Source organism: Elephas maximus, chromosome 10 (genome assembly GCF_024166365.1).
Source record: "Elephas maximus indicus isolate mEleMax1 chromosome 10, mEleMax1 primary haplotype, whole genome shotgun sequence".
Taxonomy (NCBI): Eukaryota; Metazoa; Chordata; class Mammalia; order Proboscidea; family Elephantidae; genus Elephas; species Elephas maximus.
The window spans coordinates 76460812-76488699 of record NC_064828.1 but is presented as its reverse complement, the minus strand read 5'-3'; the positions used below and the strand labels follow the sequence as shown (position 1 = coordinate 76488699).

The window sequence follows — 27888 nt, the reverse complement described above, 5'->3', positions numbered from 1 at the left end:
TAGGAAAGAAAGAGACCTTCTTCTCTGCTAGCTGCAATTTTTAATCTGTTTTCTCCCTTCCAATAAACAAATATCTCAAGCTATTTCCACACACACACACACACACACACACACACACACACAGACACACACAGACACACACACACACACAGTCTTTGTTGTGACGCTATGCAATGCTGAGAGGAAAAAAGTCACAGTGTTATCTTGGGTATAGGTTATTTATGAAGCGCTATAAACTAAGGGGAAGAGAAATTTAGATTCGGGGCATGGAAAAGAGGATTTCTGTCCTCAAATTAAATTTCTCTACTTCAGGTTTAAAAGAAACAGTGAAATCTGAAGCCCCTAATCCAATAGGCAATGCCTTCCTTTCGTCCTCCTAACGAAGAAATTGCCCCATGTGGGTTTTCTTCTCTGCCTTTTTAGTCCTGTGTATTAGGAAAAAAAGGGACAGAGAATTCATTGAGTCCATCCCTGTTTGTTGTAGAAAACTATCTTCCAGTACAAATGAAGTTCAAGACTTTGCAGAGAAAGAAAATTTGTAATTTGTTTACCGTAATGTCAGTATCTGAAAAATCCTCTTTAACCTCCAACCTTGGTTTTCTCTGTGTAAGTCTGCAGGGCTCTGCTTACCAGAACACTGCCCTGTTTGTGTCAAGCCCATTTTATGTTCACTACCAGCCTTTTTTTTTTTTTTTTACCAGCCTTATTTTGAGGCGTGACAACCTCAATTATTTCTCATGGGCCACCAAAGTCCAACATTTAATCATTATTACATCCTTCCCTCGAAACACAGCAAATGCATTCAGTATCAGTGAAATCAGTAGTCTAGATTTGGAAATAGCTCTCCCAAAATGCAGTATCTGATCAACACATTGGTCATCCCTGTGATCTGCTAGATATGAACCTCTGGGACTCAATAAACTGGACTTGTCTGATGGTCAACATTACGCTGCTGCCTGCTCATTCATTAGCCCACCGATGGCTGCTCCCTGCTTGGGGGAACTCCCTGACCATCAGGAAGGCCTTCCACCAGGGCCCAGGAGCAGCAGCCACCCGTTACAGAGGTGGAACCATCAGCTGATGGAAAGGAAACTGGAAGGGGGAAGGAAAGACCTCACATCTGTCTCTCCCTGTGTTCAAATCTCTAAATCCTACAGTCTTACTGAATCAGGCAAACTGCTAAGACCAGAACAAGTCAACTTTATGACTAGCAGCATTGTTTGGTCTTCTAAAACAACCTTGAGAAACTACAGATAAAAGAAGCGCAAGGAAAAACTCTTTATCAGTTTAAAAAGGCACACATCTCCGTGCCCATTCTGGAAGGGATGAAAAACAATCTGAACACACAGTTGCCATGGTAATAGCCGCTGAGTTTAAATGACGTTTTCATTGCTATTACTATAAAATAGGTGGGTTTTTCATGTAGGCAGGTGAAACGTGAAAATTAATCTTCGTTAAAAGCTTCTTTGCAAGGACTTCATACTTCTTACAGCGAGAGCACAATCTAGTTAAATAAGAAAAGACCCATCCTGGGGCCATATGGTGGCGTGTCTGAGTAAGTCCCTCCTTCATGATGTTGGCTTAAGGACAACTCTGTTAATGATGTTTCTCACCAAAGAGAAATGAAGAAGAAAGGTAACAATGTTCATGGCTTTTTTTTTTTTTTTTAATGAAAACAAAAAATTCTCCATGTTTCTTTTTTCACAGTGATCATTTAGAAAATATAGATCAGCAAAAGGAAAATTAAAATCACTAAGGATTCCAACACTAAGAGGTAACTACTGTGAACGTTCTGGGGCATCTTTCTACTTAGTTATCTCATCTGTTTTAGGCACTGAAAGCTTTGACCAGACCATTCACATGTGCTCAAAAACAGCCCACATTCTGAGTTTCTGTTTAGGGTGATGAAAAACTTGGAAATAGTGGTAATAGCTGCACAAGATGGTGAACATAATTAATGTCACTTAACTGTATGTTTAAAACTGGTTAAAATGGGAAATTTTTTTGTTACACATTTTTTACCACAATTAAAAAAAATAAGAGCCACCCCCCACGCCCATGTCTCTGCAGAGGTTCCACTGAGATGCACAATCTGCCAGAGAGACTTGCTAAAGACATGGATGGATCAGAGGCCACAGGGTTACTTCCCCATAGGACACAGCTAAGTTTTTAATTGTGGTAAAAGTATAACAAAACATTTTGCCAATTCAACAATTTTACATGTACAATTCTGTGACATTGATTATGGACATCATGTTGTACAACCCACAGCTAAGGTTCTGATTCATAAAACGGAGAAGGGGGTGCTTGGAAACAAAAGTAGATGCATTTTTAAGGAATTCAACTACTGTGTCTTTAAAATCAAGGGTAGACGTAGATGAGATTATGTGGCAGGCTGAGCCCTTCTCTGGCATCAGTCCCATTGAGGGGATGATATCCAGGGACCCTTTGGTATGTGGAGGCTGAAGTAAGGTAACTTTGCATCTTTTGGTCCTTCACTCAACTACTATGCCTAAACTGTTTTTAATAGGTAACCTAACTTTCTCCAAAACAGAAGATGGCACATATTGGCAGTTGTGAAAAACAATTTTTGTAATTTAGTTGTCTCTTCTGCATTCAGTATTTGCTGGGTCACTTTTCAAAGATACCATCTTAGAAACACAGGGAAGAGAGGGAATTAATAGGTACAATTAAAAAAAAAAGTTACCTCTTCATTTAAATTCTCAAGTAAGCCTGTTGTTGTCAGGTGCCACCGAGTCAGTTCCAACTCATAGTGACCCTCTGTACAACACAGTGAAACACTGCCTGGTCCTGCGCCATCCTCACAATTGTTGCTATGTTTGACTCCACTGTTGTAGCCACTGCGTCAATCCATCTCACTGAGGATCTTCCTCTTTTTTGCTGACCCTCTATCTTATCAAGCATAATATTCTTCTCCAGGGTCTCGTCCCTCCTGATAACACATCCAAAGGATGTGAGGTGAAGTCCTGCCATCCTTGCTTCCAAGGGGGACTCTGGCTGTACTTATTCCAAGACAGACTTGTTCATTCTTCTGGCATATTGGTATATTCATGGTATATTCAATATTCTCCACCAACACCATAATTCAAAGGCATCGATTCTTTTTTGGTCTTCCTTATACTCATTGTCCAGCTTTTGTGCACATATGAAGCAACTGAAAACACCATGGCTTTGGTCAGGCACACCCTAGCCCTCAAAGTGACATCTTTGCCTGTCAGCACTTTAAAGAGGTCTTTTGCAGCAGATTTGCCCAATACAATATGTCATTTGATATCTTGGCTGCTGTTTCTGTGGGCGTTGACCGTGGATCCAAGTAAAATGAAATCCTTGACAATTTCAGTCTTTTCTCCGTTTATCGTAATGTTGCTTATTGCTTTTATTTTCTTTATGTTGACGTATAATCCATACTGAAGGCTGTGGTCTTTGATCTTCATCAGTAAGTGCTTCAAGTCCTCTTTACTTCCAGCAAGCAAGCTTGTGCCACCTGCATAACGCAGGTTGTTAATGAGTCTTCCTCCAATCCTGTTGCCCCATTCTTCTTCATACAGTCCAGCTTCTCAGATTATTTGCTCAGCATACAGATTGAATAGGTATGGGGAAAGAATTCAACCCTGATGCACACCTTTCCTGACTTTAAACCACGCAGTGTGCCTTTGTTCTTTTCGAACAACTGCCTTTTAATCTATGTACAGGTCCTTATGAGCACAATTAAGTGTTCTGGAATTCCCATTTTTCAAAATATTATCCATAATTTGTTAACGATTGACATAGTCGAATGTCTTTATATAGTCAATAAAACACAGGTAAACCAAATAAACCTGGGAGAATATAATCGATATTTCCTGTTATCAAATGAGATTAGGTTCTAGATAGTCATACCATCCACCAAAAAATACATGGTGAAGAGGCAGTTCTATTCTGTCCTATAGAGTTGCTATGAATTGGAATCGATTCCATGGCAGTGGGTTTTTTCTTTTTCTTAATGAGTTCAGGAATCACAAATGTTAGAAACTGTCCAAGGGCCAGAAAAATTGCTAAAAACTCCCACAGCAACTCAGTTTGTCTCCACTGGTACACCCATGATGTGAATTTTAATGCTGACACCAGTGCCTATGCAACCTCATGGGAGGAAATCAACATTAAACTGACTTAGGGCTTTCCCCCTTTCTTTGAGGAGCTTGGGGCCTTGATGGTACAGCGTTTAAGAGCTTGGCTGCTAACCAAAAGGTTGGCAGTTTGAATCACCAGCTGCTCCTTGGAAACCCTATGGGACAGTTCTACCCTGTCCTATATGGTTGCTGAGTTGGAATCAACTTGGTTTTTTGGTTTTGATGAGCTTACTTCAGAAAATGAACCCTTCAGGTTCTCTCCTTTAAGGATTTTAAACAAGCTGAAGAACATTTTACAAGTAGGAGAAAAAACAGTGATTTTGATCTAAGTCCCCTTCTCTTTGGAGGAAGAGAAAAACTCCTCATTTGCCCATGTTTATCATACCCCACACTGAACTGAGCCAGGGGCTAATACCGTATGTATGTGCATACTGACTCAGCTTTCCTCGTGCTTTCTCAACCAGGGTCTCAGTCCTCACATCCACAAAGGGAGGGAGGGAGGGAAGAAGCATGGCTGGTGGAGCTTATCAACAAGGAAACATGCTCACAGAGGCTATAAAACCTGTTCACGGTCATTGGCAGATCCAGGATTTGTGACTCTTGGTATAACACAGTATCACTTCACCATGCTGCTCACTGTACAGCAGGGGTTTTCAAAGTGTGTTTCACAGCCACACACCATCGGCACCACCTGGGAGCTTGTTAGAAATGCCCATTCTTGGCTCTAGGCCAGATCTACTGAGTCAGAAGCTCTGAGGCTGGGGCCCAGCTCTCCATGGTCTCAGGAGCCCTTCAGGTGATTCTGGTGTATATTTAAGTTTAAGAACCACTGAGCAAGAGCAGACAGTGAATTCTACATTGAACTCAACTTTTTAAAAAATTCTGATAAACTATTTTTAAAAGCCAAGGCCTCAAGAGAGCCAAATACTCTTTGAGATGCATCACTTAGTGGAGCGGACAGACCTAGGCTCTGGTCCCTGCCCTGCACAGGGTAGCCACTGACCTTGGGTAAGCTATTTATCCTCTGTGAGCCACAGTTTCCCTACTGTGAAATGGGGGATCATACCGGCCTTGCAGGGTGGTTGTAATAATTAAATGTAATACACGTGATGGGCCTGAGTCCCTCTGCTACTAAACCATAATGGCGCCTACTGTCTGAAATAATCAGACATTTAATGTGTTTTTAAGTTAGTTTGTGCTCCATGTTTTATTAATTCTTTTGAAATTTGCCTCTATTTTTGCTGAGAACAAGCCCCAAAATAATAGGTTCTCCCTGTCCCCCAGTGAATTAAATTCGGTTTATTGAAGTTTTGGACTTCAAATCAACCTTTATCTTCTGAACACCAGTCTAAGGCTTGAAGTTAAAGGCTTGCAGTTAAAATTTTGAAATCGTGAGGTCAGGTACCTGGGTAGGATCTCTCCCTCCCTGAATCTTACTTATTTAAGCAAGAGATGTCTACCTTGCCACAGTGTCAAGTAGCAAAACACTGTGAGCAGGATGGATAAAGTTAAACAGTGTTCAAAATTTTGTGGGCATATGAGATTATTAGGTACTCTACACAGCTTCAGGTTGTTGCTGGCCCTGCTCAAATATAAACTCTGTAGTCTGCTCCCGGCCTCTCCCTTCCCTGATGGTGATGCCTTTGTACAATGCCAAGGGTGAGATCAGTGTAAAGGATTAGCCAAGGAGCTGATCCTGAGTGAGGCTGATTTGTGGAGGGTCTAAACTCGCTGCCTTAAGTCACCTGAAGGGTAACCTCAACTACGAGCTCCCTAGACTCCCTGCCATCTATCTCAGCCTGACCTTTACTTTAAGGCGGGAGACGTTTATTCTTTCCAAATTCCTCAATTTTGAAAGGGGCACAATGGTTAGTTAAGCAATTGGCTGCTAACCAAAAGATTGGTGGTTTGAACCCACCCAGAGGCTCTGTGGGAGAAAGACCTGGCGATGTGTTCCCATAAAGATTACAGTCTAGAAAACCCTATAGCGCAGTTCTACTCTATTACATGGGGTCGCTATGAGTCGAAATTGACTTGATGGCACCCAATAACATTCTCTCACTATGTTCTACTCACTTCATTGTAACAAACCAGAAGGATCTAGAGTAGCGGGGAGGTGAGACAACTGTGTAAGTTGAAATCCTGGTTGTGTCATGTGCTAGTTATGTAACTGTAGGCAAGTTGCTTAAATGCCTCAGTTACCTCATCTGTAAAGTGGGATAATGATATCTACCTTTCAGAATTACAATGAAGATTAAGTGAAATCATACATAAAAAGCACACTGTTAACATAGTCAGCAATCAATTTATTTCCTATTATTTCAATTCCTTATTTTGCCAAGAGCGTCTTCTAAAAGGATCAGTGTAAGTTCACCTGCTGCTATATCTCCTTCCCACCAAGAAAATGGCTGAAGACAGGCAGCCAGAAAGGTAGGGAAAAATGCAAACAGCCTGTTATACTCTGAAGTAATATAACCAGAGCATGAATAATTAAGAATAGACTGTTGTCTTTTAAAGAATTATCTATATGAGATCAAATTGACAACAGTAACTCTAAAGCTCAGAGGAGAAGTATAGGGGACAGTGAATCTAAGGTGAAATAATTTGGGAAGAGGTAGCAAGAACGGTGACACAATGTGAACAATGTAACCAATGTCATTGAATTTATACATGTAGCAATTGTTGAATGGGTATATGTTTTGCTGTGTATATTTTCAACAACAACAACAACAAAAAAGAAGTAGAAGAGACTGTTACTCTGATCTTCAGGATGCATAATATAGATCTTGCTTCTGAACAATCCATGAACAGGTGCAATATCATCATGCCCTGATTAGTGCTAGGTGCCCAAGAGGTCCTTAAGATATAAAGACAATGATGATAAAGACATTCTAGGTACAAATGACCCAACATTTATTCTTATGCACTGGTACGTCCATTCATTTCAACAAATATCTGAAGCACTGTTCTAAGAGTCAAAGATAACTGGCTTCATGGAAGGACAACTGAGGGAATCCTCTTCGTTTTAGCAAACATGCTACTTAGTCATCTTACAGAAATACAGTGATAATAACCACACAATAAACGCTGGTTCCTGTATGCTGGCCCTGTGCCAAATGTGCGTTAGACATCGTTCATCTTCATAGAGGCCTGAAGTAAGCAATGTTGCAAGACACACTTTGCAGATTTGGAAACTGAGGCTTAGAAAGGTTAAATCACATACGCAAGCTTCCATGGTGAGTAAGCGACAGAGTCAGGACTGGCTTTCAAAACCTGTGTTCTGAACCAGGAGTGGATTATTCAATAGGCAAGGTAAGCACAGTGTTTACCTTGCTTACCAGATCATTTGTAGTGAACCATTTCACATTTTTTCACCACATCAAAGATTCTGCTTCTAGGTATGGCTGGCTTCTGTCTCTCTCCCAACCCCACAGCACCTTCCTACAGAATCAAAGCCTCTTTTCAAATTTAAAATCCCTGACAGGGATGGATGACCCAGTCAGCAAGGTAAGCATGGGCTTACTTGTGCTTACTTACTAACATGTAGTGAACAATTTCACAGATGATCTGGTAAGCAATAAGCACTGTTCTTATCTTGCCTATTAAATAAACTGCTCCTGTTCTTAACCCTTACTTGGTTTACTGCCCATGGATTTCTGCACATTTTTTTTTTCGTTTTCAATTGGCAGTGGACAGACGTTAGATCCAACTCAGCCTGTGCTGCCAGCCAAATCACCCTTATATTTGGTTTCATTGCTAAAAAGCCATGAAGGACTGAGACTTTATTTAGGAGGCCAAATATTTAGCCTACATTTACGATCTTGGCCTAACCTATTTTTCTAGCTTCATCTCTTACACTTGAGCCAGTGGGGCTTATTGTCATTTTCTGAATGGCATCTACACGGCTCTACCTATATGCGTTTTTGCTCATTATACCATATGTCTCTCCCCTCTGCCCCCAGTAACTGTCAAGAATCCCAACCCCTCATTCAGGACCAGCCGGGATTGCTACTCTTCTGTAAAGCTTTTCCTAATCCCCAGCCCCACCCCATTCAGACCACTTGGCTTTAGAGCTGCTCAGATGTCTGCTCCCATTAATGTAATTGACTCATCTTACTTCCTGCCTGTAAATTCTCAGAGCACTTAGCCCCCGGCCGTTGCTGATCGAATCAGGTTCATTTATGGTTCCAGTAAACAATGCAGTAAAGGAAATGCCAAGTTATAAGGAGTATCTTATTTTCATTACTCCCCAATTCTTCATTCACTTTACAGTCTCTCCTGTATAGCCCACATTACAAGTATGTTCAAACATCGGTTATGTAAAAGACTCTCTTGGCCAGTGGAAACACAAAGCTGCATTAGTGGTCCAACAGCTTAGTGACTGTTCTTTGTATGCCAGGTTGCAATTGAAAAATACTTTGGTTGGGGATTTATTGTCAGAAAATTTGAAGACAGAACACATTTAAAAGTTTGGGGCGTCATCACCATTATTTTGTGAAGGGAGATAAAATTACCAGCTTTATTTCCGATAAAATTGCACTGGAGGATACAGCTTTGATGTGTAGTAACATCCATGCTTCCCATGTCCACACCTTCTAATAAGATGCCCATCAGGTAACTGGCATGCTGGCACACACTCACCCAGGACCCTGTGCCCTGATCTACTTGCATTTGCCACCCAGAGGCATGAACAGGCAAGCACGATCCCATCTGCAGGACAGGCAAAGCCTAAAGCAGACAGAATTTCTAAATAATAGCTCCTCAAGGATCTCTTTTCAAATCAAGTCATTAATTGTCATTTAAAACTAATCTATTTCATGTGACACTCTCAGCTAAAAAAACATTGCAGTAGACTACACTAAAATATAATCTTTTAATAATATAGGGGAGCCCTGGGGGTGCAATGGTTAAGTGCTCAGCTGCTAACCAAAAGGTCGGCGGTTCGAATCCACAAGCCGCTCCACAGGGAAAAGACCTGGGGGGTCTGCTCCCTTAAAGTCCACAGCCTAGAAAACCCTATGGGCCAGTTCTACTCTGTCATATAAGGTTGCTATGAGTCAGAATCAACTTGACGGCACACAACAACAACAATGTAGGGAGTTCCTGGGTAGCACAAATGGTTGAACACTCAACTACTAATGGAAAGGTTTGGTGGTTCAAATCCACCCAGAGGTGCCTCAGAAGAAATACCTGGTAATGTGCTTCTGAAAGGCCACTGGCTTCAAAACCCTATGGAGCACAGTTCTACTATGACATACCTGGGGTCACCACGAGTTGGCATCCACCCTATGGCAACTGATTTGGTTTTGGTGGTAATAACATAGGAATAAGAATTTCCACTCAACTTTATCAAACTCTGCCTTTATCTGTAAGTTTATAAAAATGCTAGACTATCTTAGAGAAGACTGGACACAGTCTACTAGATCTGAGACATAGCCACTATATCAAGGGAGTAAGAATAATTTTAGGCCATTACTTACCTTGATCCAATGACGTCAAAAAGATGTTGCCAACGATCATTAATTTTGTTGAGCTTGTCATTGATCTCAGCTGCTCTCGTCTTGTTGCTCGCCTGGATCAGCTGGTCTCCCATTTGCTTCAACTGGAACTTGTTTTCGCTAAACGTGTTTATTTCTTCCATGCAATCCTGGCAAAGGCACCAAAACATGAAGCCTTTATTACCGATGAAAATTCATTTTCTCTCCAGCCGCTAACACAGAGTTGCCTGATGAAATTTTTTTTAAATGTTTAAAAATCCTCACATTCCTGTTTGTTCAACTCTTCAGTAAATAGCTAAAAAGTCAAACAAAGCCCACTAGGCAAATGTGTAAAATGTTAGGCAGGAGTTACTCCCTCAATTCCACAGACCTGGCTTCCTATCACAGACTCTTCTAATCTAACCTACTTGGAAGGGGACTAAAGTATGGAGCATAACTAAATTTGCTTAATATTAGTAAGCGCTTTTCTGAGGTTTGACAGAGTGGCATTTTGGGTCTTTGTAGCAAGAATGCTCTTTCCACACTTCCCTGTGGGGATTAGTGACTATTTCAAAATTATGGGTACCAATGTTGTTGGTCTCTCTCCTTGGTGACTGACACTCCTTAACAATAACAACTAGAGAAACCATAACTTGCTTGAGGCATGAAATGATGCTCAAGGAGATGTGAGCCTCTTCTCTGGCCAGACTTCCTAACCAAGAGAAAGCAGCTCTCCTCAGTACACACCAGCATACCCACCCATTAACAGTCCCACACTTCCTATCTCTGGAATTCGCACCACTAAACATAGTGAGAGAGTCCCTTTACAGTTCTAAAATGTTATTAGAAAGTTATCTGTAACTTTATATTCCTTTGAGGCTGTGGCTGAGGAGGGCACAGAATTCCCCAGTGGTCTCACCTGTATCCACCTGGATACCCCTGCTTACCTTCTGTAGCTTTTCAATCATTTCTTCAATACTAATATCGGCTGTCTGTAGAACTTTGTTTTCCATCTGCACCAGCCATGCACACAAATCTTTATTCTTTTCATTGAACACAATCCATGAATTGAGTCTGTCTTCAATCTCCTGTTTGCGCATAGCCACCTGTGAATGAAAATGCATCTGGCAGCTTAGTACAGCCGGACATTTTCCCTCTATCTTTCATCCCCTATTGAAAGGAATATGAATTTCCTTCATTTTAACCAGAATCTCTATAGACTTAAATCTTTATGTTTTTGCCTTTTAAATACCTAGGGATTAACATCAACAGAAGTTTCTTACATTTTTGACCAATGACAAGAAAAGCAATGCAACACAGATTGTAAATGAAGTGTGACTGATTGAAATTCAGTTTTATCTAACATATTTCTCAGGACTAGGCAACGTTTCCTTCTGTCATACCTAAGGCCAACAAGAGCCTGAGCCAACTCAATGGCAACTATAATGCCACATTAAAAATTAGAAAGAGGAAAGGTTAGAACAGTTCTCATTAAGCACCACCCAAATTCCTTCTGTTCATTGTTGTTTCATTTACACTTATTGGCTGCTTCCAAACCCACTGTTGTTGAGTCGATTCCGACTCATAGTGACCCTATAGGACAGAGTAGAACTGCCCCATAGGGTTTCCAAAGCTGTAAATCTTTACAGAAGCAGACTACCACATCTTTCTCCTGCAGAGTGGCTGATGGGGTGGGTTCGAACCGCTAACCTTTTGGTTAGCAGCTGAGTGCTTTAACCACCATGCCACCAGGGCTCCATACTGACTGTTCACTACATGCTAATTTACAACTGTATGACCCAAATCCTTCCCCTTTAATCCTTATACCTACACAAGGCCAATGTCTTGCCAATTTAATTTAGAAACTATAATCCAAATCACAATATAAATCAAACATTTGTAATGCAACTGGACCAGGAAAATTAAAGTCACTTAAATGTCCTAGTGTTATGCTTCAAAAACAAGGCAAAATAAAAACAACGCACATCACTCAAATTTAATCTACGTTCTCATTATGTGCAACGGCTCTGGGTGGAAACCATGGAAGTGTGGCCAAATACTGGTCTGCAGCAAGCAGGCTGACCCCAAAGTATCCAAGATCCCAGTAAGCATAGCCAACCCCTTCGGTGAATCAGCAAACGGTTCTCCTCCTTACAGGGTTCCATTTTTTTTTTTTTTAAACTTGCATAAATATAAACTTAAAGAATGCAAATCAGCCTTTCTAAACATATAAAAGTACTCCCAGGTCTTAAAATCTTTAGAATCTCAGAGTTACAAAGAGTAGCTGAGTTTCTCTGGTAAAGTTTAACATTCCGATTTACCGATGGGGATACCAAAGATAAACTCCTTGAGTCTTTCCTGCTACGTACAAAAACCTCTGCTCTTTTCAGAGTTAGGCAAAAAATCTACTGTTTGTACAACCAAATGTATTTTTTTTTTTTAAAAAAGGGCTTTAAAAACTAGTTCTACAAAACAAGTATTGTGTTTCTATTCTCCAGAGCAGCTTTTTAAAAATCCTGGCAGTTTGCATAGCTTCATTCTGATTGGTTTCATAATGGCAACAATTAGGAACATCTGGGCCCCAGCCAAGGCGTTCTGGTGGCAGAGTGGTTGAATCACTCGACTGCGAACTGAAAGGTCAGTGGTTCAAACTCCAGCTGCTCTGAAAGATGTGGCAGTCTGCCCCTGTAAAGATTTACAGCCTTGGAAACCCTATGAGGCAGTTCTACTCTGTCCCTATAGGGTCACCGTGAGTCAGAATTGACTTGATGGCAACGGGTTTTTTCGGTGTGGGCCTCAGCCTTTGAGTCCGCCTTAACTTTTAGGATACTTTTCACATGTTCTAAGCATTTTTTTTTTAATTAAATTAAAATTTGAATAAGAATTCTAAAAGAACATTTAAAATTGGGGCACAGTGTGAATATTAAATACTAAAATCAAGAAGCAGAAAATGCCATCTTTTTTTACTTTACTAAAATACATTCACAAGTGTCTGAATTTCAACTTTTAAATACTGTCTCTCCTTAATTCACAAAAATGAGATAAAGAGGTTTTTTAAACCTTCTTCCCTGAGTCCTGATTGTAATATGCTGGTCAGTACTTGAAATCCATACAAGGCAGAGAGCAGAATCCATGCAACTTCTCATAATTGCAGCTTTTCCCCCACTTAAGGTGATTTTTTAAAAAGCTCACTAAAAAACCGTGCAAAGTTCCAGCACTCTGCGCTAAAGAAACAAAGGGTCATATCTGCTAAACTGTGTTGCTGCCTTCTAAAGGCACAGCGGCGGCCTGGGCTCCAACTGCAAAGGGCCTCCCGGTTCAAGGAAATTAAGCTCCTTCCTACTGTGTCTGGCCTTGGGAGACATTTCAATAAACTCTGAAACAACTGTCCTGCAGTTAACTGACTTACTCTTAAGCAGAGGTCCTCCCATTGTCTGTGCAAATGCTCAATTTGCTCTTTCAAAACCATCACATCCTCCACAAGAATGTGCTGGGTTAGGTCAGCCTTCATGGTGTGAAGTTCTCTCAAGTTCTCAGTCCAGTTAGCCAAAGACTTCTCTAGTTCCTGCATTTAAACACAAGAAGGGGGAGAAAAAGGCTTCACCTCAAATACTGCTGCTGTTTCCAAACCTGTTGGCTAATCCTTTGATTGGACTCTGGGGGAGGGGAGGCCAGGAAAGGGGAGGGACCTTCTGAATGAGAAACAACCTCACCGGGAGCCTCTGCAGTTGTGGTTGGCTGGTTCTTAACTAACCTTTTCCTCAAAGGAAAACTCTTTTTCTACTTTAATTTCTAATTTCCTCAGGTGGGTCAGATTTTTTTTTATACTTAATTCAATTTCAAAGTCAGGTAGGCCTTTAGTTTTATTTAGAGGAAAGTATTTTTGTAGTTGAGAAACAGCCTTAAACACACACACACACACACACTTTTAATTCTGAAACTACAGAAATGCTGCCTACGGTATTTCCCATTTTTGGAAACTCCTAAGAAATGCATTATTGCAATTATGGCAATCATATAACAAAAACAGCTGTTTAAAGGCAATAATTTATTTTGGGGTTTTGGTTGTTGAAAAGAATGAGTATAATGGAAGAGAAAATAAGTTGTTCTCTAATAATTGGCCAGAGACTGGTTAGCAAAAATTTCTCCAGTGATAGAAATATTTACGTTTTAAGGCAAAGTATTTATCAAATTAAAACTTTCTGAATTCTAGGACTTAATCAAGAAATTACTTTCACAACAGAGAGGTCTAAGGAAACAGCCAGAATACTCAAAGTGTGAAAATACCCCAGATTTTTACTGTTTTTACAATTCTTCATTCTTTGGTATATTTTAAGGATCTCCATTCATACCTGTCAACTAAAATCTGAAAGAATATTCCATTTACAACACAGGGAAGTCTGAGAGGCGGCGACAACAATGTGCTAATTCTGATTAACTTACAGAGATTTAGAAGCTACACTTCCATTCTTATACAACTTGCCAATGAGAACTTATATTTAAGAGAGTGGCTAGAAGAAGTCTTTCTAAAGGTAGCATGAAGATTAAGAAATAACATCTTTTATCAGAAGAAAAAGCATTACTTTAAATTTCTGGTACCTAGTTTTAACTTCGCAAGTTCAGTAAAGTTCATGAGAGCAGATTTGAAGTGGAAGACTTTTAACAGCTACATAACACACAAGTGGCAGCTCACAAGCTGAGATATACCACTCATTAATTTAAAACTTGTCCTGCGGAGGAGCACATGGTTAATGCCCTTGGCTGCTAATTGAAAGTCCAGCCAGAGGTGCCTTGGATGAAAGGCCTGGCAATCTACTTCCAAAGAGTCAACCCTAAAATGGGTCGCCACGAGTCGAAATCGACTTGATGGCAAAACAAAAAACTAGAGGAGACCCAGAAAACCACTGGGCTTTACACAAAGTTTTTTTTATCAGTTACTAGGAAGCTTAGACTGTCCATGGTCAGGGATACTGGCTTCGATGCCTACATGGCAGATGGGCATGTTTAAATCAATTCTGTTTGGATACTTGGTTTCTCACAATTCAAAGGATAATTCACAGATGTAAAACTTTTGAATATGGACATTGTTATGATTCTTAAGAAATATTACCAAATTGTGCCTCAAAGGAATGACAGTGTCTACATGCTTTTCGGCATTCTGTTTTATGTATTTTGGGGGTAAGTTTAATATGTGAAGTGATTCCTGGTTAATCTTTAAATTTGCATTTCTGTAATTACCGTTCCTCACTCCTTCACCTTGATGGCCCCACAAATATATTTAGTTAATTCCTCCTGAAACTTTCAGATTTCAGCCACAAGGTAACTTCCTCTGGGGAGCCTTCCCTGAGCCATCAGACAATGTTGGGATGCCTATACTGACAGTCATTAAGCTTCTAATTATTCATACACTGCACACACACACACATATACATTTATGCCTATTGTACAGCCATCTGGTAAACACGTGTCTCTCTGGTAAACTGGACTGTCAGCTCCACACTGGCAGGGACCATGACAACATCGCTCACCAGCACCTACCACAGTGCCTGCTACATGGTATCCTCAGATACCAAAATGCATGATGAAAAGGAAAGCAATTTGGCAATATGTGTCAAGAGCTTTAAAATGTTCATAAATACTAAGTGAGAAAAGCAAGGAATCAAACAATAAATACAGAGAGCTCTACTGTGGAAATCTACTACAGAGGACAATCACTACTTGTACAAATATTTCAGAAATCATGCTTCTGCCTTTAAATGAAACTACCTCAAATTTGCTTTCAAGCAAAACTTGAAAACTTTTCAGAAGGAAATGTAGGAAAGTTATCTCTATGACTTTAGTATGGGGATTTTCCAAAAGAAACAAAAAGTACAAAGCATACAGGAAAATACTGACAAATTCACTGACATTAAAATTTAAAAAAATATTTTGTTCAGTCAGAGGCACCCAGAAAAAAAGAGGGGCGAAAAGCTCTAGAATGAGAGAACATTTGCAATGTACATACTCTACAAGGGAACAGTATTTAAATAAGCTCCTTCAATTCAATAAGAAAAAAACAAATAGCCCAACAGAAAATGAGTAAAGGCTATAAATAGGCAATTACGAAGGGTAAACCTGAATGAGCAATACATATGAAAAAATGTTCAATTCACTAGTAATTAAACTATGAAGCAATACTATCTCACACCTATCAGATAAGCAAAAGTTAAAAAAAAAAAAAAGAACCTGACCATCTGAGTGACTGGAAAAGGGATATATGAATTGTTTTATGCTCATATAATACAAACTACATAGCAGTGAGAGTGAATGAAGTTACAGGTATCAATAGCTATAGCTCACAATCATCATGATTTACATTACACATGGTGTAGAGTATGGTACTGCTTATATTAAGTTTAAAAACAAGGAAAGCAATACTTCTACACTTCACTGAGAGCTACACATACATGCAGTAGAACTAAAGAAATGCATAGGAATGTTAAACGCTAAATTCAGAAGGGTGGCTATCTCTAGGGGAACAGGTGTAGGAAGTAGGTTGAAGATGGTATACTGTATTTGTAATGTTTTATTTCTTCAGTTAGGTGATGAGTTCATGGCAGCTTGTCAGATTATTTATTATGCCTTTTTGCATATTACAAATTTTTATAATCAAGAAAAAGGATGCAGGGCGAAGAATGCTAATTTCCAACATAGTGTGAAGTATGAGGCTACTCATGTCACCCTAATTTTTCAATCTGATCCATCCCTGAAATCAGCGAAGTAAGAAAAAGATGATTCCAATAGGCTCTCAATGTCTTTGTAAATCAAGCCTATAGACAGGGAAGAGAAGCAGAGAGTTCCTGCTTTTGGGAATTTTCTTGGTCTAAATTCTTACCCATAAATTTGCCTTGTCTTCTGCAAAGGCCTATCCTACCTAGGAATTTTTGCCAGTGTGGTATCAATTAGACAAAATACATTTGGCAAGTTTTATAAAAATGTTCTACTTGTGCAAAAAAAAAACCAACCTACCGGCTTCTAAAAAATAAATTCTTTAGTCATACTTTACTCTCATTTCAAAGACAAGGTCATATGATAAGGGAACAGCTTTCAAATAATCTCTGAGGCCACATCTTATATTAAGGAGACCCTGAAGGATAAAACCCCTAAGATCCTAAGAAGTTAATTTTTGCACAATTTGTTCCATCTCCACGCACGGGTTTCAAAGAGCATCGATTCCAGTTCCTTAAGAGATCAGGATGTTATGTTCGAAAATAGGAAAAATGTTTTCCAACTGAACATGAAAACTCAGTTTCAACAGAGAAATGGAAAGGCAAACTTCAAGTACTCAGAAAACAGCTAAGTGATTATCTCGAACACCACTTCAGATTTCAATACCTTAATCAGCTCCTTTTCTTTATGGAGGTCCTCATGAAGTTCTGGAAGAGGATCTTTACTTTTTGCCTTTAAAGCTTGCAGCCTGCTTTTCAACTCCTTGATTTTCTTTTCGCACTGGTCCCAAGTCTATTTGAAAACAGTATTAAAAATAAGTACTTTGTTCTTTAAGAATGAACTGTCAAAATGGAAAAACTCATTTAATCTATATAATTTTTCTGTTAAATGTGTTTTTACAAAGCAAAAAAAAATAGTTGCTGTGTCGATTCCAATTCGTGGCGACCCATGTGTGTCAGAGAACTGTGCTCCATAGGGTTTTCAGTGGCTGATTTTTCAGAAGTAATCACCAGGCCTTTCTTCTGAGGTGCCTCCGGGTGGACCCAAACCTTCAAACTTTCAGTTAACAGCCAAGCATGTTAATCGTTTGCACCACCTAGGACTTCAATTCCCCATCTTGAGCAGACCGCAGTCTAGAAGAGCAACCCACGGTGTCTCAGTGCCTCTTTATAGCCTTACATGTGCCTCATGTCAACCACTGGTTGGCCTTTGCTTTGAAATTTTTCTTCCTCCCATTCCATATCCTTGATCTATCTAATTTTATCTATTTTAATTTTAAGAGTTCATCTTTAAAACACTACTGTAAGGACTAATGTTTATCACTGACAGTCCATGGGCATATGCTATAATAGCAACATAGAGTAAAGGCACTCAAGCAATTCCCTTCTTTTCTAACATCATCCCTACACTCTCTCTTCCCCTTTCTAGGAGTTAGGCTTTAGTGACCCTTTCACATTCAAGCTTTACTTCTCCATTGTCCACTATTGTTCTCTCTGCTGCTTTCTACTTAAAGCACTTTGCCATTTACGAAGCATTTTCAACTTTAACATGTCATTGTAATTATAGTAACTTTAGAAGACAGACAGGGCAAGTATTATTACCACATTTAAAATGAGAAAGCTGAGGTCAGAGAGGCTCTGACTGACCCAAGGATATATGGTTAAGGAGCAGCACAGTCGAGAGTGGACCTGAGACTGTAGTCTCCACTTCTACTATCATTCTTTGATGCCATTTCTTTTCCTCAAACCTTACATTACTGAGCAATTACATAGTTGCCTGCATATTCACACCTGCATTTAGAATTGCTTCGTTAGGGCAAGTTTCTTCTGACATTATAAAAAGACAGACATAAAATAAAACACTATTCTATTTTTCAGTACATTTGATACTTAAGCATACTTGGATTGGCCCAATTCTCTGGTAATGCCTCACTTAAGTGGAGTTCACTTGTCTAGGAAACTCAACAATCTGGAGCTCAACCAAGAAGAAAACAAAAGAGAGGCAAAATTACGTGTCCTTATTTCTTTCACCAAATTGTTAATTGTATTTACCATCATGGTTTAAACATAGCAGATTCTCAACAACTATTTGCTGAATAAATGAATTTCACATAGTTTACGTAACAAAGAAGATTCAGGCCCTCTACTCATAGGAGAGATGCTCAGGCTTTCACTCAGCACATAAAAACAAAAAACCCGTTGCTGTCGAGTAGATCCTGACTCATAGTAACCTTATGGGACAGAGTAGAACTGCCCCATAGGGTTTCCAAGAAGCAACTTACAGATTCAACCATTGTGCCACCAGGACTCAGCACATATCTATTTTTTATTCAGAAAGACATCTCTGGCAAGCTTGGTTATCTGGTTTTGGTGCACAGAGCAGATTAGAGAGGGAGTGGTCATTCTTGGAGAAACAAAAAGTGAAAATCGACTGCTTAATGTTAAGAAGAAAGGAAAAACCCATAAAAACCATATAAGAACTTTAAAAAGCATAGTAGTTTAGGGCTGTGGAGAGTAGGTTCAAACAGTTCAGAGTCCTTGACAATAACTTGGTGTTTTAGCATTACAATACAGTAATGATTTTCCTAATAATGATCCCAAAATAAAACATTTTGGGTTCTAAAGGTATGATTGTAAATTATCTGGGAAATTCACATAAGTGGAAAAAGGTGTTCTTTGATGATAGCAGAACAATGAAGTAGCACTCTGCTGATTCTCATATAAACCCCACTGCCGTTGAGTATATTCCAACTCGTAGTGACCCTATAGAATGGAGTATAACTGCTCCACACGGTTTATTTTCATATACTGCACCCAAAAGCAGACCATACGTAGAACACTAATTTTGTATATTAAGCTTCCATTGAACATGAATACGTTTCCTGTTTCATAAAAGTAAATACCTAAATAGAACCTTGAGCATTTATATACTTTAATACTGAGCTTTTTCCAACGCTATATCATTATTTTACATTAGGTAACCGACTTGACTCACATGCATTAGTGGGACTTGAGTTCTCTTGGGAAGCTCAAAATACTGTGATTTCCTAAAATCAATTCCTATTTTCACTCAGTGAGCAAAATTTTATGTACCACGTTTGAGTATCATGAATTTAAACAGTGGGCTTACCTCTACAAGGCTCTGGAAATGTTTAATCATTTCTCCTACTTGAAGCTCTGTACCCTTCCAGCTGTCCTGAAGTTGTCTGATTTTCTTGTCAATTGATTCTTTAGTTTCCAGGTCAGTTACGCTCAGTAACTTTTCCCCAGCTTCCAAGGTTAGTGCATAGGCGGTTTGTCTTCTCCGAAAATAAATTTCTTTATTCTAAAACAAAAGTGATTTGTGTTAGTCTCTGATGTGATCAAAGCATGTTTGTGTGTATTTCCTTTAGAGGCTTTTTTTTTTTTAATGTTAAATGTGATATAAATTAGACAAATCTGGTTTGAATGTGTACACACACACACACACACACAATTCACATTAAAGGCTAATGTTTTACATCAAGTAGACAAGTGTACTACCGAATGATGGGTTCTTAATTTACAAGGACTGGTAAGAGACAGGAAACCCTGGTGGCGTAGTGGTTAAGTGCTATGGCTGCTAACCATAGAGATCGGCAGTTTGAATCCACCAGGAGCTCCTTGGAAACTCTATGGGGCAGTTCTACCCTGTTCTATAGGTTCGCTATGAGTCAGAATCGACTCGACGGCAGTGGGTTTGGTTTTGGTTGGTAAGAGACAAGATTGTTAGTGTAATGATTGGAAGCATAGAGCAATGAAAAATGTACTTCAAAGAATAAAAGTGTATGAGATAGAAGGATCTAACAGTGTTAAGAAAATGGCTAGAATATTAGACCTGAAATTAAGAGCATATACCCACTATCATCATGGTACAAGAGATAGCTTACTCATAACCCACAAGGATAGAACGTGCACATGATGCTAAACAAGTATAAAAAGAGGAGAGAACAAATAAAAAAGGTGAAACAAAATAAACATTTAAGCCTTATTCTGGGCATATAAACATGTATACCAATATATACAATAAAGGGCTAGCTTTAAAAAATTCCATTGGAATATCATGTAGGCTTCTCTTAAAAAGAGGACTTAGTTGTTTACAATACAAAAATGAAGTAAAAATCTTTTGAGTCCTACTTCCCAAAGCATTTGTTTCAGGAAAAAAAAAAAATTATATAGATTTTGTCTGCTCTAACTATGACAGTTTCCTCCATCTTTAAATTCCTCAAGGGAGACATAATGTAGGCATTCTCCAAAATGGAAGCTGATTAAAAAAAAAGAAAAATTCAACAGAGCATTGATTTACAAATGCATTTCTGAAAAATCTTGAGATAATCTAAATCCAAAGGAGGAAAACAGAGTGTGTCCTCAGGAGCAGCACACAAATAAGAGAAAATGCAACTCAGTGAACATACTGCCACTCCACACTTGTCCTTCCAACATACACTACTGCTCAACATACCCACTTAGATCAATGCTTTGATAGCCATCTCAAACTTACCAGACCTGTTTCCCTTCCAGCCTTCCCTGAATTGGTCAACAGCATGCTATTCACACCAAGATACTCAATTCAAAAACCTAGAGTCATCCTTGATTTAGCTTTTTCTTTTACCTACCACATCCAAACCATTAGCAATCCTTGTAAACTCTACCTACAAAAATACCCCTTTTTCATCTTCACTGGGATGACTCTTATGTAAGCCACTATACTAACTCTCCAAGGCTACTGAAATAGCCTCCTAACGGGTTAGGGAAGACTGTATTTTTCCAGAAACTGCTGCAACAATATTCCCAGTCCTATATGCTCTTCCAGAACCTTGCCACTGCCCATCAAGTGGTAGAGCTTCTGTCCCCTCCTCTTCAACTTGAGTACACACATATAACTGCCTTAATCAATAGAGTTTGACATACACGGCTTCTGAGGCTAGGTCTAAAAGGTCAAAAAGGTTCTGGGACATGTGCCAATGAAGCCATAAGCCACCTTGTAAGAAGTCTAGCTACCTAGAAGCCTTCATGTGGAAAGACCACAGAGAATGATGACCAAGGAGCCCCAGCTGCTCTAGCAACTAGCTGTCCAAGTCCTCCCAGCACTTAAACTGCTATTTTCTTATTTATTTGGCTGATTGTCCCCAACCAAACCAAACCTACTGCTGATGAGTTGATTCTGACTCACAGTGACCCTATAGGACAGAACAGAACTGCCTCATAGAGTTTCCAAGGCTGCAACATCTTTCTCACACGGAGCATCTAGTGGGTTCGAACTGCCGACCATTTGGTTGGGAGCCGAGTGCTTTAACCACTGTGCAACCAGGGCTTGCTCTAATTATCCCCCTAGGATATAAATTCCTTGGAAGCAAGGATCTTCTCTTAAGCCATACCATACACCCAGCACTTACAAGTGACTAGCACACAGCAGGCAGGCTCTCACTCACTATTTGATGACTGGATGACTGAAAGAGGAAAGGACAGGATTTCAAAAGGGTGGTGTTTGGCTTAGCTATACCTCTAAGGTAAAGAATGGTTTATAGCTCAATGAAACATGCTCTGGGAATAGCCAACTAATTCTAATGCTATGACTGCCATGCAACTTTGTGATGGAAAATTTGGTTGCCTAAATAAATGTGCCCTTCAAGAGTAAGCAGGACTCCCATTTTAAATGACTACACTGGTAGTCAATTTATATATTAGTTCCTTAAGAGCTTGGGTGGTATGAATCTGTCACCCTGAACACCACTCCTTCCCCACTCTACCCACCCATCATTACTCATCCTGACTTTACTCATCCCAAGAACCAGGAAAGCCTCACTACTTCTGAATAAATGGGTAAGTTTGGGTTTCTGACCCCAAAAAGCTGAGGACCAGGCTGTGGACTGTGGTGACCCCACCCAGCTGCTTCCGTATCATTGAGAGCACACTTTAACTAAGGTATCACAAACCCAAAAAAACCAAACCCACTGCCGTCCAGTCGATTCCAACTCATAGCGACCCTATAGGACAGAGTAGAACTGCCCCATAGGGTTTCCAAGGAGCGCCTGGAGGATTTGAACTGCTGACCTTTTGGTTAGCAGCCATAGCTCTTAACCACTATGCCACCAGGGTTTCCTATGACATCACAGAAAATATAAAACCTGAGGTGTGTGAACATCTTACAAATAACGACCACTTTCTAACCCTGTAGAGTTCACACTGCTCCTGTGTATATCCTACCTTGAACTCGTGGATCAGACTCCTTGTTTGGTAGAGACTGTAGCAATCCTGGCTCCTCACCACAGACAGCAGGTGGCTGGTGTCAGTGAGGAAACGGAGCAAGTCCTCTACAGAGGCGCTGAAGTACTGCCACTGCCTCACTAGCACATCGATGTCACCCTTCCTCTGATGAACCCTCTGGGCAGCACTCTGCCACTGGTCCTTCAGCATCGTAAATTTCGAAACAAACTCCGGCCTTGGTAAAAACAGAGGGTTAGCTAGTTAATTATTACAGTGAATCGTAATGTGAATGCACAGAAAAAATGATCACCAATGGGTAACAGAAGCTCAGATTTGCTATTTACCCGCACAATTTACAAGGAAAAAACTCCTTGAAGTATGAGCATTATTCAACTCACACATGATGGGAGCTCTGGGCAGGGGCAGTGTGTGAGTTAGAGAAAAGAGATCTAGTGGAAGATGTTAGCATGTAACCTGGTGTTTTGCCAGCATGCATGGCAATCATTCCCTTAAACAAACTGAAGCAGCTTTTACATACCAAATACTGCATGGGAGACTAGATAACGGATCAATGGGAAAGGGATGAACAGGCCGGTACTGATTACTTGAGGGTGGTACTTTACATAATTTGAGCAATAAAGAGCATGCTTTCTACAACTATTCAACTAGTTCTTTCCCAGATAAATGTTGTTGAGTGCTGTTGAGTCAAGCAACTCCATGTGACAGAGTAGAAGTGCCCCAGAGGGTTTCTAGGCTGTAGTCTTCACAGAAGCAGGTCGCCAGGTCTTTCTCCAGTGGAGCCATCGGATGGGTTCAAACTGCCAACCTTTCAGTTGGCAGCTGAGCGCATAACTGCTGTGCCATCAGGGCTCCTTTTCCAGATAAATAATACTCATGATTTAAAAAAAAAAGGCCATTTATGAATTATGGAAAAATGTCCTATTTTGCCTTACTGATCAAATCAAAGCTAGCTGACCCTTCCAGAACTGGCTTCAATTTATTACTTCTGATCTAGGAAGAAATGGGCTTTGTATTTCTTAATTATGCTGAAAGAAGAACCAGAGGTATATGGGTGGAGACGGAGGAAAAAAAAAAACCTATCAGAAAGTTTGGGGAAATATTTAAGAAGTGAGGCCACCTCGAGGCTCTGTCTGCCAGTTGCACAAGCAGGTTCAGTTACAGCTGCCAGGCTAGGCTAAAGGGCTCTGCCTTGTGACCCCAACCCCGTGAATGTAGTACAGAGAGAAACTCCTTCTTTCACAACCGTGACATAGCTACCTGCTGGGAACAGAAGTACTTCAAAAATTATTTTTTAAAAAGCAAAACATCATGAGGGAAAGAGAAGACAGGAACACATATCACAGAAAAATCACTTGGGGTTAGAACTCAGATAACTGTATGTGGCAAGAGGGTATTTGCAAAAGCTTCTGCTAAGCCTGTCCACTACCCAACTTTGGGAAAAGTGCCGCTGATGTTTTAATGGCCACATAGCAAGACTCTGTCCTGACACAGAGTCAGAAGACTGGTCCCATTGTGGTTGATTAACTAGTATGCGGTTGGAGCTGACATAGTCAAGTTGCATAGTGGAAGGCCTGCCCCAACCGCAGTACACTCCGTATACCTACAACCATCATACACCTGGACAACTTACCTCTTCTCTACTTCTGCTGTGTTCAGGAGTTGTAAGGACTGGGTGACAAAAGAGTCAGCAATTGTCTGGTTTATAGAAACTTCAGCTTCTAACATCTGCAGATACATCAAGATATAAAACACTAGCTAATATAATTCATTTTATGAATAAGAAAGTTCTATTTCCTACTAACACCTAAGCTCACAGAGGATATATGACATGATTCATTTCCAAAGTATTTGAGCCTAACTACCAAAAATGCTCACCCATCACATCAACATTACCTATGAATATAGTCTTAAAAGTTATAATAACTATGTCTAATTATAATAGCAGGTACCATTCACTTCTTCCACAATTTGCTAGGCATTGTGTAATGTATGCTTATCTCATTTACTCCTTAACCATAGGACTTAAGTACTATTATTATATCCATCTGACAGAGGAGGAAGCTAAAGTGTAAAGAGGTTTAGTAATTTACTTGAGGCCACCCAGTTTTTTGGCTGGGTGGATTTCATTGTCATTGACTGATCTTAGTGGCGCAATCCAAACTTAAATAGGTTACATAAAAAGTTACAGTGAGCTGATCACGCACACTTTTGAAATGCAGGATCTGCCCTTGACCACCAGGAACTATTTCCAAACATACACCAGCACAAGTATGGGGGGGGGGGTGACACTTTGTAAAATTATTAATGCTGGAATTATTCTGATGCCAGGTGCGCTCCAATGTTTTAGAGAATTTATCAGTGAAAATGCAAAGGTGAGCTGGAGTATTTTAACATGCTTTTGGTAAAGTGGTGTATATATAACGTTTTTACTCTGTGGAAGCAAAATTGTGCTAAAAGTCTCCATTTACTGCAGAAAACGTAGGAGTGCTGTCACTATTAAAACAGAGCAAGAGAACAAAATACAGAATTTACGACATGTGAGAATTTTACAAGTGATCAGGTGACAACTGTATTTGCTTCATGACATATATTCTGTATTTTGAGATTGATAGGTACTCTCTGTATTTTAAATTCATCTCTCCCTGACTCCTGTCCCAGACTGAGGGGTGCAAGGGTGGGAGGCAGCACAGGTATACCGCATAGGATTTCTGCTGTTCCAGGAGAGCTTGAAGATTGCTGGCCATGTTCACTTTCAGCATTTCTTCTATCTTGTCCAGAAGCTGGACCCATTTTTCACAACAATAAAGAAACTTTTCATTCAATCCAATTCCCTGAAGCTCACTACAAAGGTTTAAAAACAAAAGAGCCACATAAGAATGGCATTGCCAACCTCAAGCCATTCACTTTACCTTAACTGAAACAGAATGATAAAGAAGGGGTGCTCTGACCTGCTGCGTTCCAGCGCTGTCGCTGTGGCCCGGATCCACTGCCGGTTCATATTTTGTAATGTCTTTACAGCTATGTCACTAAGTGGCAGCTTGAGGCTGACTTCATTCAAACGTTCAATATCAGGTGACTGGGCTGTCAGTGCCAGCACATGATTCTATTTAAAAAAAAATTAAACTCCAGATTTTTGGATGCTGGTAAGATATCCTGATGATGAAAAGGACACAGAGATCCTGTAGGCCACCCCTGATCTCAAAGATGAGAGGTAACTGAAGCCTAAAGAGATAAATGCTTTGCCCATGATCAAGTTGCCAGTTAGTGGCAAAGCTGAATCTAGCACCCAGGTCTCTCAATCCTGTGCCTTTTCTAGAACCCAAGCTGCACACAGAGCCAGTGCCTAAATAGGCCAGGAAAGGAAAAGTGAGCTCAGATTTTGTCTTTGAGAAAGATAAAAAAAAAAAAGACCAATTCTGGACCTTCAAATCCCATTTAGTTGACCTTTAACAAATCCCACCAAGTTGACCTTTAACAAGTCATGTGGTTTATCTACAAATCAAATGAAAACTTAATCCTTAAAATAACCTCGGCAAAGCATAAAAACCAAAAAAAACCAAACGCAGTGCCGTTGAGTCGGTTCTGACTCGTAGTGACACTATAGGACAGAGTAGAACTGCCCCATAGAGTTCCCAAGGAGTGCCTGGCGGATTTGAACTGCCAACCTGTTGGTTAGCAGCCATAGCACTTAACCACTACGCCACCAGGGTTTCCCATGTGGTTCCCATATTTTGGTAGAACATGAAATCATAAGAAAGGAAATGCATCAAAAGTTTATTCTAGGGGCAGCTTCTTGGTCAACGCTATGTTAAGCAAATATCCTTCATAATGTTCATGTTATCACTATAAAACTCTGCTATACTATTCTAGGTCAGGGTTAGCAAACTTTTTCTATAAATGGCCAGATTATAAATATTTTAGGCTTTGTGGGCCATATGGTCTCTTGCAACTATCCAACTCTGCCCTTACAGTATGAAAACTTCTGTAGACAATAAGTTAATGAATAGGCGTGCCCGTGTTCAAATAAAACTTTATTTATAAAAACAGGTCACAGCCTGGATTTGGACTGTAGGCCATATTTCACTGACTCCTAATCTAGGCTACGAATACTGATCATTAAGAGTTGCAAGACCCACAATTCTTTAATTCACTTATACTAAATTTATTAAGGTAATAAAGAAAACTAATATAATCTTAATAGAGTATCTTACTTTTGATCTTCAACTAACCAGAAAAATTTAATCAATCACAACAACCACTGAAGCTAATGAGTAAAGACATCAAGATAAAAAAAAAAAAATTTACTAAAAATTATTGTGGCATATTACTGAAACAGTTTCCTATGCTGTTATACTTTTCTAGGCCTTAGGAAAAACAGTGTAAGAAGGCATGCATATAAATCACTGTGCTCAAAAGTTAGTTAGGACGCAAATAAATTCTACAAGGTGACAGTAATTAGCCTATTTTTTTTATCCTATGGTGATTCTAAGACTAGGAAAGACAAAAGTTGGCAATACCAGGATTGAGTCAAAGTTTTCTTCCTTTTCTTGCTGGTAGAGTTTATCCAAGTTCTCTTCTTCATGCATAATAAGACCTTTTAGAGATTCCAAGTGGTCTTCAAAATCCTTAAACTGTGAGAGAACAAACTAGAACACGAAAAATTGTCATTAGAAGCATTTTTCCTGTGCATACATAACAGAATTAAGCACAGTCTAGTCTCGGGAGCTGATGAAAGCTCACGTTGTTTTTCAACCCCCAGCATCTCATTATTATCTTGAACATTCGGGGATGAAAACTCTGGTTTTCACTTTGTGCCTCTGGCAAAGCACTGAGCCTTCAGAGGATGAACGGATTGATTGCCTGCTTGAGGGGTCCTGCAGAGGATCATCAGTGACTACTCTGCTCCCTCGGTTAATTCTTCCCCCTGTTGGTACTGAGACTTCCTGTTGGAGCTCCACAGCCTTCTACCTAGCTCTGTGACAGCTCAGCTACAAAAAGCTTTTCAAAAAGTGAATAAACACCACAACACATGGCTATGCTTGAAGCAGCTACTTCTATGACTCAGTCGGTTCACTTGGAGAGCCAAATAACTGTGAGATCTGAACAGAGTATGAAAGATAATGTATCACGTTTTAAGCTAACATGTTCCATAAAGAAGGAAGGGTTTTTTAAGATCTGCCAATCAGCCATGGGATCGAAACGAATCATGTCAAATGGCAGATATGTTCCGGGCAGCTCTGCTGTCTAGTTTCCCTAGGAAGCAGGTCCACAATGCACAGATTAATTACTTCACAGAATCCAAGGGACTGAGGGCACTGCACAAATGTC

The 27888-nt window shown here is 39.9% G+C and overlaps 1 protein-coding gene across 9 annotated transcripts in view; it reads right to left on the bottom strand.

Annotated features, from left to right (window-relative positions):
- Positions 1–27888, bottom strand: part of SYNE2 (spectrin repeat containing nuclear envelope protein 2) — a 371421-nt gene that overhangs the window by 31940 nt on the left and 311593 nt on the right. For all 9 annotated transcript variants that reach the window (XM_049899527.1, XM_049899530.1, XM_049899535.1 and 6 more), the window contains 10 exons: positions 27078–27206; positions 25509–25663; positions 25257–25401; positions 24191–24285; positions 22540–22774; positions 19445–19639; positions 16982–17107; positions 13017–13172; positions 10555–10713; positions 9611–9777 (listed from right to left, as the gene is read on the bottom strand). In XM_049899527.1, the coding sequence (XP_049755484.1) occupies positions 9611–9777; positions 10555–10713; positions 13017–13172; positions 16982–17107; positions 19445–19639; positions 22540–22774; positions 24191–24285; positions 25257–25401; positions 25509–25663; positions 27078–27206 (1562 nt within the window). The remainder of the gene's footprint in view (positions 1–9610; positions 9778–10554; positions 10714–13016; positions 13173–16981; positions 17108–19444; positions 19640–22539; positions 22775–24190; positions 24286–25256; positions 25402–25508; positions 25664–27077; positions 27207–27888) is intronic.